Genomic DNA, 17,401 nt, shown 5'->3' on the forward strand with positions numbered 1-17,401 from the left:
AAAACATTCACATGTAAGACATTTGCGTAGAGAGACGACCTTTTGTCAGTCGATCGCTAATTGACGTTCTACAGAAACTGGCACTGGCAGGTCGTTTTGTAAATGGAAAAAAATAAGACGCATGTTTTGGAATTTTCAATTAAATACTAGAGAAGTTTTAATCTAAAAATGATATTGAATACAAATTTTTGTAAGGATGAATTTTATCTTTGAGTGCAGAAACCTGAAAGATTATTTAATATTTCACGATAATTCACCTGAATTTTAGCTAATAAAAATTGCCGCCGAAATTAGGTAGAGAAAATTAACCTGAAAATTACCCATTGACGAAAAGCTTCGACATTGACAGAATCTAAATTTACCCAAAGCATATATCACTTGAAGTAAAAAAAAACTGTTTCAAACACACTGTCTGTAAGCCACAACACAGTTGACTTAAACACAAAAGATAAGAGCAAACATCCTCTCGTTTTTTACTCGAACCCACTTTCTATACGACCTTCCCAGATCGTTGATACGGGAAACACATGTACTACGGAGTAGACAAATGATAGATAATGTATAAAGGTATGAGTTTGGCAGTGTAATAACGCTTAAGAAAAATCAGAATGATAGATTCTATCCCTCCATTCTGGAATATAGCAATATTTTTTGAATGTCGCAAATTTGTAATTTTGTTTAATATTTCATGCTTGTTCATTGTTGCAGTGCTTACAATGTGTCATTTATGATATAATTGAAACTGTCATGACAATCACAGATTTAAGCTAATAAAAAAGCTTTATGGGAGGAAGGAAGGTAAACAAAATGTCGAAGTACCTAATTGTAGAAATAAATATTTTTTAAAGTGTACCTTGTACCATTTATCTAAAACGCCAATGAATTATTTTTTAACATTCTTAAAGGGTTGTCTGTAGGGCTAGCATGACAGGGCACGACTTGCGCGAGATACCGCCATTATTGCATAGAGATCACGTGCTTTATGTCGCTCTCGCGCAAGTAGCGTCCCGTCGTGGTAGCCCTACAGTAGTGTGCAAGGCTGAGATACTCCCATGATAGTCCTAATTTTCATTCCTACGTGTGGTAAATATATGTATATAGAGTGAAGAATACGTGAAGTGAAAAAAACTTAAACATATTGTTCAAAATTGCTCACAAGAAAAATCCTTAACAAAGCCAAATAAGTACACTATTCAATATCTCTCAAATAATTTCCCTTATTTTGCGAAGCTATTGTTTTCCCTTGTTTTGCGTAGTTACCTACAAAGTTATTAGCTCCTTTACTGCAATGTGTTAGTTATAATCAATAGTTGTTGGTTGCATAACTTTACGCAACCAGATCTAGTATCATATTATCACAGTGTCATGCAAATTCATTGACAATATTTGTTGGTAACAACAGAAAACGCAAGCTGTGGAATAAGACTTTAGATTTGATTATAAACGATGAGCAACCATCAATCAAAACACATTTCTACGGTTATAAATGCTCATGAGGCAACAGTTTGTATTATTAAGAGGACAGTTCCTCGCGCGCTTCTCGCAAATGAAGTTTGATTCTATTTTAGATACTAATAAAAGTCAATAACATTTTGTTAGACACGATTTAGATATTAAAGTCGAGTGTCGTGGTCTATAAACTTACATTGAAACGTTTAAATGTATAATTTCAAAATTATGCTAGCCCAATAACTATTAAATTGTGATACCAAAGGACGCAATTTCACGCATTTTTTTCATAAAACACATTCTATAGATTTGGAAAAACTGAGAGCCAATTATCTACACATCAACTTAATATTTTCAATGAACGTCAAACTATGACCTGTGGTAATTAGTGTAACATATTCGATATTGTTTCGTGACATAGTGACGCTTACCTGATTCATATACACGAGTATATCATTATAACCTTTATATCTTTTATCTCTTTTCATGAAGTATAATAATTTACATGTATTTGCTTAGTCGTACATGCTATATTTCTTATTTAGGCGGGCATAGTTCATGCCACACTCCTATAGCGAAACTTTGAAAAAAAATCTAAAAGAACAAGTTCCACGAACAAACGCATATTCTGAGCGAGATGCAAATAAAGACCGGTTGTGAGATTTCACCGATACTTGCCAGTCGGTGTCAGGTGTGAATTCCACATCGAGAAAGTCACTGAGTAATCACGGTTATAAAAATATTTTGAAGGTTTATAATTGCTTTATTCTGATTTTGGAATGGGTCTCAATGAATAGGTACTAGTTTTTCTTATTTCTTTAAAACTTGTTTGGCAAAAACGAACGCTTTATAAATACTTATAAAGCGGACCTTTTCACCTTTTCTGACTTAAATGTAAATACATAACATGTCAAATGTAGTTACTAAGCTATACGTGATTCACAGTTTCGCACTATTTGCAAGGATGCCAAAGATACATTTCATGATAGTGTGACTCGAATGACATCAGAATAATCCCCGTTTTGCAAGAGATAGTAAGAAAGTAACATGACTCGACATTCTTTAAGATACAAGACACCAAGAAATCCGAGTTGGTCAATCAAGTATAGTGACAAAATACTTGTTGGAAACTTCGCAAGTCGATCAATCATAATTAGTCACAACAGATTTAGACTGTACAAAGGGGCATTTCTGTACAGTCTTTTGTACAATACATCCAGGTGAAGTCGTCTTCTCGAGTCAGCAGTTTGGTCAGAGCTTCTGAATAAAGTCTATTTTGTTCAAGAGAATGTCGGTCTAATTTTCAATTCCTTTCAATCTAGTCTAGTCAGAACCGTGGTAGCCTAATGGTTTGACGTACCTGTGAGTTTCTGGGAATTTATATGCAAAATTTAATTTGAAATTTATCATGAGCTTTTCGGTGAAGGGAAACATCGTGATGAAACCTGCAAGGCGAAAAAAGTTCATAACCCTCGGAAAACGTGTGAAGTCCCCAACACGCATTGGGCCAGGGTGGCGGACTATGGCCTAAAACCCTCATCTGGGAGTAAACCCGTGTCCAGCAGTGGCACATATAAATGGGTTGGTGATGTCAGCCGAGTCAGTCTGCCTTTGTGGCCAGTCAGGTTGCTGGTCATCCATGGATGCTTTTTGTCCCATACTTTGAATGTACCTATCATTCAGGTTGCATTGTTGGTGCTTTATAAGATGTCATTCCTCTAATTAGAAAATGACGATGTTTCCGTCAACGTGACAAAGAAAAGTGACATTTTGAAACCCACGTACGAGTAAAAGATTACTTTAAAATAAGGTAAACTGTAAAACGTATATAAAGTTTCTTTCTTGGCGAATACAGTTATTTTTCTTTCACCCTAGGAAAGCTTCAGTTCAAAGCATTTTTTATGATTTCAAGTGACGTCATGCGCCTGGTGGTAAGCGACATGTCTACTCAAAACAATACCACTCAGAGCTTCAAATCGTGACGATCAGAGGGACACTGCCACTGCACCCGTTAACCTGAGACGTAATGGTTAGATAAATATTATAACGGATAAAAATATGTTCTATTTCCAGCGTACAAGTGTTGATTACACTATTCAATAATAACAACAAATTATTACATACACAGCATAGGTCAATGGTATATACACATAGAACAATTTTATTTGAATTTGCGAAAAGGTCTAAAACTAACCTACCGATTTACAAATCTTGCGATCGCATGTTGTACACCGATTGACCATTGAGTTCTAAACTTGCACAAGCGCACTGTCACGGAACAAATGATATCGGAATATTAGAACAATTGCAATTCGTCGCACTTTTACTTTTTAATTTATGTAAATATTTTCGCTAACGCCGCGTGTTTGCTGTTTTGATAATGTGAGGAAATAGTTAGTATTAGTTTGTACTTCCTGGCACGCGTTGAACAGTGGCGACCACGATTGTTAACATTTCCGTTGTAGACTAGTTGCATGACGGTCTGTGTCACTCGATTGCCTAGTCATCTTATGTTTTGCTTTATATTTTTTCGTACAAAGATGTAAACACTAATCACTTCGTCAGTGATTCTCATTCATTTGCTTATAAAACGTATTAGAGCCGTTTATTGTTTAGCAAAAACTGACAGCTTTGTGCATCTTTTTGAACTGATGACTTTGTTTTAATGTTTACGTATTTTCCGGTAAATTAAAACATTGAATTCTGTTTCAATGACCACGCAGCTCCATAGCGACGCAACTCAAAAGAAAAAATATGTACTATATCCAAAACTGGTTTGAGAAACATCTAAAGTTATTTAAAGAATTCCAAAGGGTTTATATAGAAACGAGCATGGAGGGTCAAGGCTGTAACCTCGGCGTCCAGACCGACGATTTCCAGCATTGTCCATTGGACACAGTCTATTCGACATTGGCTAATATTTGATCTGCCCAGTTATAAAAAGCTTCTGATAGTACCTACGTAATTGTAGGTGCGGTAGGTGTTTAGGGATTTTGTTGTTAGTTTACAATGATGTAATGTTCTTCCATGATATCATTAATGATGGCCCTATATACAAGGTAATCGAAGTATTAAAGTTAAAATTAATTTTAAAATGGTACTGATATTATTTATATATTTATAAATAAAACCTAACGATGATTTGCATTTTACAGTTGCAAAGTCGCAGATTGAAAACAAAGTTGCTAGGACAGCCTTGTCACCACTATCAAAACTTTATTCCTGTCACTTAGTACTCGCTAAATGGTCGCAAGGTAGTAAGATTCATAAATACTTCGCGAGACTTGTCTTCAGTCCTTAAGTTGTTGACTTAAGGTTCGTTTTATCGATGTTTAAGGTCAAGTTGACATCTGAAATGGGCACCTAGTTCCAAGACGTGATTTATCTGCAAAGCATCGATGAACCTTGTACATTATATTTGTCACTACCACGCCGAGCACGTACCCATCACACGGAAGAATTCCATGGTATTTAAACAATCAAGTTATGGAAGATAAGTAGATAATTAAAATAATGTCGAATGAATCTTTGAATATGAATATTGATTTGTGAAGACAATGGTGCTTACGACCTTATGTCGGTATAATCAGTGCATTAATAGGATAGTGGGATGAAAGGTCAGGATCAAATAAAATATTCAAGGAATACGGAAGCAAATGACAACCCTCACCGCGAAAACACGTTACCCAAATATGTGAAACATTAAACAGTCCTTAAATAACCATTGAATAATGCTGACCATGAAACAAAGTATTAAAATAATTACGCGTTCAAATCAATTAATAAACCTCACGTACAAACCTAGACCTTCGAGAAAACGATTGTACAAAATCAGACCGTCCCGAATACCACAACCTTTGAGGCAGATTGCTAAGGCGTGCGACTCGTGCTGAATAAATGACGCTTAATTATCGGACTTTCGAATGAAACCTGTACGACCCAATAGAATTTGTAAAACAATCGACAGAAAAGTTCAAGGAACTATTCATAAGATCGCATGATCTAAACTTCAGATTAAAATTATAGATAAAATCAACAAGGACAAAAGTAATACTCAGTTTCGTATTCCAGAACTCTACTCAATGCTCAAGTCAGGATTTGAGCAGAATTGAGTATGATTTCAAGCACTGGAAATACGACCCTAATGTAAATACGACTTGAGTATGATTTTCAGTGCTCACTGCAATACTCAAGTCCTGACTTGAGTATTGAGTATAAGAGTTCTGGAATACGACTCTAAGCCTTGTTACTCGACTTACTCATTGGTAGGCAATTAAACTAGAACACTTGCAACTGAGCTGTGAGCTGATCAAAATTTTTACGGAACACTCTTGTATAAAGAACTGTTTGGTTTAGCTTTTGTAATTAGTAGCAATTTCTCTAGCACTGAAACTGGCTGCTACTGGATTTATGTAGATCAAATTCATCTCCATCTAACATGAATCTCACTATGCCTTAGGGTGAAATAAATAAATTCTGAAAGCTTACAGACTACTTTGAGGTGATGTTTTGTGGACTCAATGTCTGTGGCTTCCTTTCCAACCGGTTTGTGAAGTGAAATTCTTATTGCCTTTAAATTTCATTGAATTATACAGACACCCGGTTCCCTTATTTCAAGTTGATGTCATGTCGCCGTCAAATTAGCATAATAAACATTTTATTCCTTTTAAATATAAAGTGAATGGTCACAGCTCGACTTATTTCATGCGTGATTTAATATATGCATTACACAAGTTATAAAGGTGTTGTTTCCTTAAATCAAACTTTCTAATTGTTCCGTCAACGTCGTGTGGTTTTGTTCTGCTATTAGATGTGGTAACTTTAAATTTTCTGCCAAATTATAATTAGTTTTGCTACCATTCACTATTTAGACGAAATCATTATTTGGTTCTCGCCCTACTTTAGCAGTATAATCACACTCACGGGCGTAAATGTCATGAGCTAGCCCCTACGTTCGTTGTTTTCTTTAGCAACAGTTAGCAGTATGTATCCAAACGGCTTACGGTACCACCTGTTCTACTGACCACAACGTTTCCTCCAGACAACTGTATGTCTTGTAGCTAGCTAATTAGATTGATAATCCTATAACAAAGTTGGTAACTAAAACTTTACGCTCCAATAGGTTTCGTAGTAATAATTACCATGTATGTATAACCAATTAAAGTAAGCACAGTGATTGTTGTTTTGTGCGGTTTCTTAGATGCTCTAGAACGTATAATTAAACGCGTTTTGATGTACGCGGTCGGTATTTAGCGCAATTTGAGCACAAGTGATTCTGCATACCGTTAACTGGGCCTTTCTATGGCTAGTTTTGATGGAATGCTGTCGTGATGTCAACATTTTTCCGCAAATCTCCCTGCTTATGGTCGAAGATGATACCGTTTACTTTGCATTACGATTCCATGTTCTTTGCCTCTTAGCTTGCACGAATTGATGTGCCATCATCTGCGATAATGACCATGCTATGCCTTTTTAAGCTTTAAACGATGTTTAACCACAAATCGACATATCTACATGCCAAGCAGATGTTAATCCAATTTTTTATCGAATCCTATATAAAATCTATAATTTTGTATCACTCTTGTAGGAGATTAAACCGTTTATACCATTTGTTAAAAATGAAGCATCATTATGTTAACAACAGCTTATTTGGCAATACATTCTGCTGGTAAATTACTCTTGACTTTTGTACGATTGTAAGAGATCTCCTTTGGTTTACTTATGACCGACGTTCTGATAGGTATCTCACTTAAAAATGTCAAACCCAAATACACCTTTATTTCATAGGTAAGCAAATTACACTTGAAATCATTACATTGATTAAACTCTACCACTTTCCTAAGTCAGATTTCCCTAAGGAGAATGAGTAAGAAACTCATAAACAAACATTTGTATACATTTATTATTTACAATATTTTCAAATACATAGGGCGCACTATAAGTTTCCGGAACTGACCACTTACATAAACAATATTTAAAAAGTAATTACAACATTTGAAAATGGAACTCTTTGGCTGTAGAATATAGTTTGTTTCATCGGACTGTCGCTTGTTTTTACATTATGGCGTCATTTTAGAAATTTCTTGTCTACATCACCATGGATTTAACTCGTGAAAATTTTCGTACTATAATTTTCTACGACTTAGTGTAACTTAACAACTGAGCTTCGCTCGGCTCCAAACTGCTTTTGGCAATGAAGCACCTTGCAAGACGACTATTTATAGCTGATTTGCAGAATTCTAACGCGGTCGTGTGAATCTCAGTGACGAATTTCGTGACGGTCGCCCGTCCACTGCTGTGAACAACAAAAACATCGATGTTGTGCGCCGTATGATCAAAACATACAGGCATGTGACATACCTTGAGATTCGGGCATCTTTAGGCATAGGCATGAGTCAAATACAATGAATACTACACAAACATTTCGGTGTGAAAAAGCTGTGCTCTCGGTGGATCCCACAAAATTTGACTGAGGCTCAAATAACGGATCGCGTCACTTGGTGCAATGCCATGCTTACCAGATTCAACGAAGGGGCGTTAAATTTGGTGTGGGACATAGTAACAAGTGTAGAAACATGGAATTATAGTTACGTCTTTCGAGGTGAGCCGAAACCAGCCAAAGTGGCGCGCGTGCAAATTGCCTCTAAGCGGAAGATTGCTTCTTTCTTTAATAAAACTGGACACGTGGCTACTGTTGCTTTGGAGAATCGTGGTACCGTGAATAGTAATTGGTACACGACCATTTGTATGCCGGAAGTTATTGACAAACTCCGTAAAAATAACCGTAAACGCCGTATCATCTTGCACCAGGATAATGCCAGTTCTCACACGGCCGGACCGAGACAAATAAATTTTTGAAGGTGAACAACGTTGACCTTATGAGCCATCTCGCGTACAGTCCCGACCTGGCACTTTGTGACTTTTATTTATTTCCAAAAGTTAAGAACCAGTTACGCGGTCAATGATTTTCATCACCTAAAGAGGCTGTAGAAGAGTATGAAAAATATGTTTCAGAGATTGTCACTGAGGAGTGGCATAAATGTTTTCAAAATTGGTCCATTCGTATGAAAAAGTGCATTAACGCTAACGGAGAATATTTTGAGAAACAGTAAATTCATTTCTGACCATTTATAGTATTTATTTCTTATTCGTTCCGGAAACTTATAGTGCGCCCCACGTATCATAGACCACGACTACCTGCAAGATCTAAACGGGTCACCATGGATTTTTGTCATCAAGTTTACTTTAAAGTTTTTTTACTCTATATATATATTCAGGATTAGTAATTTATGAGGTTTTAAACCTTTTAAACCTCGTAAATTACTAATCCTGAATAAAAGCGCAAACATTGCTCCTTGAATGAATTCGGGACTTCCAACATGTGAAGACGGCTGTTAAGAACAACCACTTTATTTTTATTTCTCGTACTAATGCTATGTTTTAATTAAAAAAAAAATACTATTCATTTTAACATAAATTACATTTTCGCAAATGTACTCGGACATTCGTGTGGGAATGTTAATTGCTATAAACTTCTCTCCCTAAGATACTCTGGGGCCCAGATTGTAACCTGTCCATGATTTTGTAGAATAAAGATTCTATTAATATCGGCGGCATCAGCCCAAAGCAAAATTCCGTATATCATAAAACAATGAAAGTAGCTGAAGTAAACCAATCTAGCGGTTTCCAGTCTGAAAGTTTTCTATTATTTTTTTTTTTACTTTTATCTACCCGCTTTGTAAGATACTCGGTCAATGTGGCGTTTCCAATTAGCATTGAATTAAAGGTCGGATGGAGATTTATGAACGATAACCTGTGTTTGTGTGTGTGTGTGTGTGTGTGTGTGTGTGTGTGTGTGTGTGTGCGCGCGCGTGTGCGTTTGCGTGTGCGTGTGCGTGTGCGTGTGCGTCTGCGTCTGTGTCTGTGTGTGTGTGTGTGTGTGTGTGTGTGTGTGTGTGTGTGTCCAGTCAGAGGGTAAAAGGGCAGTACATTATTTAGTTTATTATATAAGTAGCTTCCCAGAAAGCAAAAAAATTCCCAGCGAATTTTGTTCGAAAGGTCACTGCTGGACAGACGGTATGTTTTCTTCTTTTGTTATTAAAAGGAGGATCAAAAAATAGTTCAGAATGCTTAAATAAAATGACATACAATATAAATAATTGCCGGACTGTTAAAACTTTACAGTCCTTGTAAAGCGTAATTGTTGGATACAAGCGTGGGAGAAAGTGACTAACTTTCAGTATCAACCTTTGAGCTCTTTCAAGAGGCAGTAAAGTTGATGTCGGCGCTCCACCCCATATTTCAACACAATATGCAGGGCTGGGCAAAATACATGCTACATCTTAATTGAAATACAAATTACAAAATACTTCCTTAAATGTATTTAAAATACAAAATACCAAATACTTTCTTGAGGTGTATTTGAAATACAAAATACAAAATACTTTCATGGGGTGTATTTAAAATACAAAATACAAATACAAATTACAAAATACTTTATTAGTATACTTATCGCGACATGTGGAAACCAACAATTTCCTTCAAAGGATTTCCTTCCACAATATATATCTTGAAAAAGAAGTTTTAAATATTCAGTTTTACCAGAAAAAAACTGTTAAACCAATACAACCATACTTCATTCAGAGCACGAAGTACGTATAATTATTATTAATATTCCTATACATGTCGAATACTGTATATACGTGTAAATGCCATTCATAACATGTTCACAACACAAATTAGTCGCTCACGCGATACGTTATCCCTATCTACTCGGCATATAAAGGATGCAAATGTGCAATTTAAACCAACCGCAAAATGGCGGCTATAACCCTAGAACCCTGCTACTCTAAGTTATAACCGCGAAAAGATGACTTTGACGTCTTTGACAATACCAGCACTGTTGCCACCTGCAAATGTGCTTGTACTGCATTGAATACGAGTATTTAAGATGTCGTGAGTGTTGTGTGTCGGTGTAGTGAGAACCCTAGTGCACAAATAAGTAATGAAGATAAAGTGCGGGTAGTTAGAAAAACTCGCACAACTAGAAGATGCTGACACCCGCCTCTTCAGTCCTTGCGAGACCATGGACGTTGCAATATGTCCGAAAAGTCGAGGTAAATAAAATATGTTTATACGTGAATAAGTCCCGAATTAAAAATCAAATAATTTCATACTTCATTTTTTGAACGTTCCGCTTTACACAAACGGACGCACGCACGCACGCACGCAGGCACGCACGCACGCAGGCAAGCACGCACGCACGCACGCACGCACACACATGCACTCACACACACACATATACACATACATACATATAATAGATGCTCTTTGCAAAAAAGTGATTGATCACTTGCATTTACTTCGTCATTTACAACGACTTCAATCTAATTACATATATTTTTTGTATGTAGTTCTTCACATATAATACCACCACGAAGGTTGGGGGCTCAGATAGGGGCTCGATTAGGGGGTCCGGTTGGAGGTCGGTTAGGTGTCGGTAGGGGGTCGGTTAAGGTGTCGGTTTGGGGGTCGGTTAGGTGTCGGTAGGTGGTCTGTTAGGGTCCGGTTGGGGGGTCGGTTGGGGACCGGTTAAGTGGTCGGTTGGGGATAGGTAGGGGGTCGGTTAAGGGGTCAGTTAGGGGGTCCACCCCTAAAGGGCCCCTAACCCGCACCTGACCCACTCCCAACCAAACCCTTAACCGACCCACTAACCGATCCCCTGACCAGCCCACTAACTGACCCCAACCGGCATCCTAAACGGCCCGCTAACCAACCCCTAACCGACCCCCTAACCGCACCCTAACCTACCCCCCATCTGACCTCCCAACCGACACCCTAAACGATCCCCCAACCGGCCCCCTAGCCTACCCCCTAAACGACCCCCGAACCACCCCCAGCCGACCCCTAACCGACTCCCTAACCGACCCCTTAACTAACCTCCTAACCGACCCCCAACTGACCCCTAACCGACCCTCAACCGGCCCCCTAACCGACCCCCTAACACACCCCAAACCCATCCCCTAACCCATATTCGTGATGACACTTTTACTTGATAGTTTCGGTTTTAATTGTTAGTTTCAATTGTTTCTTAGAACAACTAATAAAATTAATCTAATTGCAATTAAAATCAATTCAATCGAAATCAGTTGCAATTGAATAGATTTTTTAATCTGATTGAAATTTAATTGATTAACGTACTTGTTTCGGCAGTACATATACTAAAATTGGAACGATACAGAATTATACGTAATCTAAAAAATGAATACAGCTATGGAATAGACGAGATACCATCCGCGCTTATAAGGGTATGTGCAGACGAATTGACGTTTCCGTTTTATACGCTTGTCAATCAGTCTTTTGCCGAGGGTGTGTTCCCGGATCTTCTTAAACAATCCCTGATAAAACCGATCCTCAAAAAAGGAAGTAAGTATGATCTGAGTAATTACAGACCGATTGCATTATTGCCCGCGGCTTCGAAAGTATTTGAGAAGGCAATGTGTAGCCGCCTATACTCTTTCTGTGAAAAGTACAATATATTTGATGAGTCGCAGAATGGTTTTCGGAAAAATCGTTCAACTACACTTGCGACTTACAAATTTATGCAAAAGATTCTGGATACACTAAATGAAAAAAGTATGGTATCGGTATCCTATTGGACATGTCAAAGGCATACGATAAAGTTCGGTATGATATCTTACTGGATAAACTTTACGGAATGGGTATACGAGGTGACATTCATAAATGGTTCGCATCCTATTTAGAAAACAGAATCCAGTATGTAGAAATCGAGTATTATAACTATGAGACAGGGGAAATAACTCAAGTCAGATCTGAGCCCCAAAACATGAACAATTCGATACCACAAGGAAGCGTCATTGGGTGCATACTATTCCTGGCTTATATAAATGACCTCCCAAAAGTAATAAACGATTCATGTGTTCTTTTCGCTGACGACATCTCAATATTAACCTCTTGTAAAAATAGTGACCACTTAAATCAAACCCTTCATAATACACTAACTACAATTGTAACATGGATGAATGATCACAATTTAGAAATTAACTTCACAAAAACCAAAATTATAGAATTTAGACCCTATCAAAAACCATCACTAAATATTAATTCTTCGTATAACCAAATACAAATAGAAACCGTCAATACATTTAATTTACTCGGAATAGATATCGATACAAATATAAATTGGAAGCAGCATGTACAAAAAATCACAAAAAAGCTATCTAGTTTTACTTACGCCTTAAAAGAAATAAAGAAGTCAACAAATTTACAAACTGCCCTAAGTGCTTACTATGCGTACGCTTATGCATGGCTATCATACGGCATCATATTGTGGGGCAATAGTACAACTGTAAATGACCTCTTTATTAAACAAAAAAACTGCGTAAGAATACTAGCAAATATATCAAGAACAGAGAGCTGTGAACCATTCTTTAGAAAATACAAAATCTTAACCCTAACATCAATTTACATTTTGGAAGTTTGCAAATTTATAAAAAAGTACCCACAATTTTACACTAAACTGCGAGACGAACCAAGACACCATCCCACAAGATACGGAAATAATCTTGTAACACCGTTCTCAAAATTGGAAATGCATAGATCGAGCCCATATTCAATGTCGATAAAAATATACAACAAACTACCGGAGCATATAAAGCAAGAAAATAAAACAAGTATTTTCATAAATAACTTAAAAAACATTCTTTCTAATAAAACTTACTATACAGTGCAACAATATCTTGATGATAAATTGCTATAGCGTTGATCTGCCTCATTCCTGTTTTGCTGTCCATTATTATCATATCCATATTACAGGATTCATATGTCTTTCATTGTACCTATGTAATAATAATATAACGCACACACTCAACATAGCCCCGCACTAGGGAAACCCTGTGTCGCGGGTGCCATGGACACACACATAGACAACCACAAATTACACCCAAACTCACGAGAGAAATAATTACAGGCCATACAAATATTTCTCCCGGCTCAGGAATCGAACCTGGGACTTCTGCGTGGCAGTCCGGCATGGTAACCGTTCGGCCACGGAGGCAGTTAATGTGAATAAATAAATAAAATGAAGTAGATAACATGTTATATAATGGAGTAAATGCAATGTTATTATGGTCGAATTAAAACTAGTATAACACATAATTGTACAATTAATAATATGTTTATATATATGATAAGAAATATAATAAGAAATTTTGTAATAATAATTATTGCTAAGGCTTGAAATGTAATTAAACCATATTATAAGTTTTTATATTGCTATGCCCTTACAGTATATTACATGTATACGTAATATAGTGTAAAATTTGTATTATTTATATTATGTAAACTGCAATAAATATATTATCATTATCAATGCCCAACACTGATATAAATCTATGCACGTCACAAAATAGGCTGTACATTGAAAAGAAAAAAGTATTTTGTTGAAATGTATTTTGCAACGAAAGTATTTGAAATACAAATTACAAAATACATTACGGTCAGGTATTTGAAATACCAATTACAAAATACATTTTTAGGGAGTAATTGAAATACAAATACAAAATACGTATTTGTATTTTAAATACGTATTTCAAATACAAGTAATTCAAATACTGCCCAGCCCTGACAATATGTCAATATTGAGTCTTGACAACATTAGGATCACTCACATGTCTCAAATTTTTGAAGACATACATTATTGAAATCTAGCTTGCTTTTTTAAAAAAAAACTTTATGTAACTAACCTGATGGTGGCCGTTCCTTAGGGTAGCAAATGCGGAAAAGTCCCCGCGTCCTGGAGTAGAAATAGTACTTGTTGTTGAGGCTTTCCAAAATTTGTTGGCTGCCAACTGAGTTCGTTTTTGCATCTGTCTGCAACAATACAAAATTTACTCTTTATATCTTTATAATGTTAGTTTGTAGGTTTTGAAAACTAAAATTAGAATAGGTATGCTTTAAATATATTTTATATTTTGTAGCAGGAGGGCTCCCTGTGAAAGAGTTCATCCAGGGAAGTATATTGCTACTTTACCTATTTCTACTGTCAAGCGGTAATGTGAGCATCACTGCGCGTCGGATTTGAAAGGTAAAGGTGCTGTTGAAATTACAGGCACATGACTTGTCTTAGGATTATGTATTAGGATACGGGCGCTATGGCAGTGTCCCTAAGATCTTTGCGATTTGAACCTCTGAGAGGCACTGCTACTGTTATGGACAGGCATATTGCTTACCATCGACTTGTTCGTTCCGATACTTGGTATCATAAAAAAACTCAAATCAATGAATACACGAGCAAGGAGACCAGAAACGTGACTTCTAACACTGAGATATAATAATACACATTAAGTTATCAGCGTCATCATCAATTGATCGATTACACAATATATATTTAAAATATTCGTTGGTTAACCTTCAGAATTTATGCAAAGTATTGCAGCAACAATATCGAGTTCTGCGCTTATGTCAATGCGTCATTTAAATTATTGTTCTCTACATAACAAAATTCGAAAGAACTTCTACTTGGGCAAGTTCGGCAACTACAAAGAATTCTAATGACTCCATATCATTAGTTCGAAGATAGTAGATAAATCATTACATAGTAATAGAGTGTTGTAGCTATTCACAATGGTCGGTAGGTAGCCACGTAATTACAGGACCGGACCCTTCGACATTCCAGACGCGGTTCTCAGAAACGCGACAATTTGATTACCTTGAACGTCCTGGATTGTACAGCATAATAATATGAAGCTAAAAAATGAATTAGGTATTTTCAGATAAAGAATATTAAAAAATAAAATACTCCGACGGATTTTGATTTGTCTTTCATTATTAATAATTATAACTTTTTTTATAATTAGAACAGACTTCGGTTTGTGTAATTACATGTATTTGCCAAGTTTTATTGAAATCGATTAGCAGAAAGCGAGTGAAATCTAATATACCCGATTCGTCTCCTAATTTGCCTCTCTTAGAGGTGGATTACTTTCTTCAATTGGAATGGGGCAGTACTGAGGTACTCCCTTTTCCAACAAAAAGGAATCAGACAAGGAAAATATGCAATCGAATTGAGAACCTCCTCCTCCATGTCGTTTAAAAAATAATAATTAAAAATATTTTCAGTTATTTTTGGCAGTAAACAATATGGAACAACATGTATCAGTACGAAATACGATTACAAAATTAGACGAGTTTCGAGTATGGACCGGTTTTGTTACAATCATTAAACCAACAAGCACATTAGACGTCGCTTTAATGCGCTTACTAACATCTATTGGCTGTATTAACTATTTCAACATACCTGCAAATAGGCTTATTGGCAATTGTGCACTAATTGCTGCGATTTATTCTAGTATCTGACGGTACATAACGAAGAATGTGCTCATGTTTGCACCATTTTATGCAATGACTTAAGAAATAGGTCTAAGACCGTCTCTTGTGGAAGATCTATGTCATCCAATCGCGGCATTACCTAAGGTCTTTTTTATTGCAAGGTCGAAATAGTACACTTCTCAATATATTATAAACTGTCAACATAACTACCAAATAGTAGCAGTAGAGGTCCTTGTGAAAACGTTCGTTTTAGGGAAGTACTGCCACGTTATCTATTTCTGCCGTCCAACAGTAATGTGAGCATTACTTCGTTCCGGTTTTGAAGGGTAAGCGTGCTGGCGAAATTACAGGCACATGGGACTTGTTAACTTATGTCTCAGGGTGACGGGTGCAGTGGCGCTGCCTCTCGGATCTTTGCGATTTAAAACTCTGAGTCGCACTGCAACTGTTATGTACAAGCGTGTCGCTTACCATCAGGCGCACGACTTATTTGCCCCGTTTCTTAATATATAAAAAAACGGTAGTTTCGAAAGTGCTAGCAGCACAGGATCGAAAGAATACAGAAAATCTCACAACAAAGGCTTCGAGAAATCACGTAAAATATATTTCTTCCCTTGCTACCTTGTACCGATACACAATGAGTTGTATCAACTGTGTATTTGTATATTTCAATCGCTTTTGTTGGCTTATGCGCTCAGCAGACAATAGAAAGCATTTCACTCCATATCCATCTACCTCTACATATTGTTACAGCGCAACAAAACATCAAATTCATTTTGCTGTATCATCAAAAATGTCTTGAAATGGAAGCGCCCATTCATCGTGTAATAAATTTATCCTTTTTTAAACGACTTTAATAAAGACGAGGTTTCCAATTCGACTGTATTTTTTATGTTTGTTACATGATTACTCCTTCTCTTCTCTTCTCTTCTCAATAAGCATGCATACCTATTCTAAAAAGTTATAAGTACTTCTAACATATTTTTTTTTCAATGAAGCTGTATTGTTTTGGACAGAACCACTTTTTAATTTGTCCTTCTTTATTTCTTTATTCAAATATTTATTTGACATGTAGGAACATTATTATCAAGATTTTGTAACATTGCACCTCTTTGTTTTGCTTACTAGACATGTGAGTGTAATACTTCTACCTTTGCCTCTCACAGATTATCTTAAGGTTGTAAGAGCGGCGGAATGGCATGTTTAGAGCGCGGTCGCTAAGACCGGTTATAACTTCCCAGTGAGGGAAAGGCTCTAGCGATCTTGTGGCGTCTATGTTATAAACATAATAGAGTCAAGGCACTCCACGAAAATATATCTCATTCTTTGTTTTTATTGAATTTTAGCAGATGCCAACGTCGTCTGGCTAATTAAGAAAATATTTTAAGTTGTAACCATTCTATTTCTCAGCGCAAGAAAGTATGTATGTACCTTCACACATAAACCTATACATGTCATTTAAATATCTACAATGAATGGAAATGAACGTATGTATGTTATTATGTTACAATACGTCCATGTAAAACCATAGTGTTACGCGGTGATAGCAATTTCGACACACTCAGACTTTTTCTTTAAACGCAACTAGAAACCAATCGCATTC

General features: G+C 36.5%; 1 protein-coding gene across 2 annotated transcripts in view; it reads right to left on the bottom strand.

Annotated features, from left to right (window-relative positions):
- LOC113228413 overlaps window positions 1-17,401 on the bottom strand; it is a 56,466-nt gene that overhangs the window by 23,006 nt on the left and 16,059 nt on the right. For both annotated transcript variants that reach the window (XM_026461705.1, XM_026461704.1), the window contains exon 2: window positions 14,214-14,340. In XM_026461705.1, coding sequence (XP_026317490.1) covers window positions 14,214-14,340 — 127 coding nt within the window. The remainder of the gene's footprint in view (window positions 1-14,213; window positions 14,341-17,401) is intronic.

Source organism: Hyposmocoma kahamanoa, unplaced genomic scaffold, assembly GCF_003589595.1.
Source record: "Hyposmocoma kahamanoa isolate Upper Pololo Valley unplaced genomic scaffold, ASM358959v1 232, whole genome shotgun sequence".
Lineage (NCBI taxonomy): Eukaryota > Metazoa > Arthropoda > Insecta > Lepidoptera > Cosmopterigidae > Hyposmocoma > Hyposmocoma kahamanoa.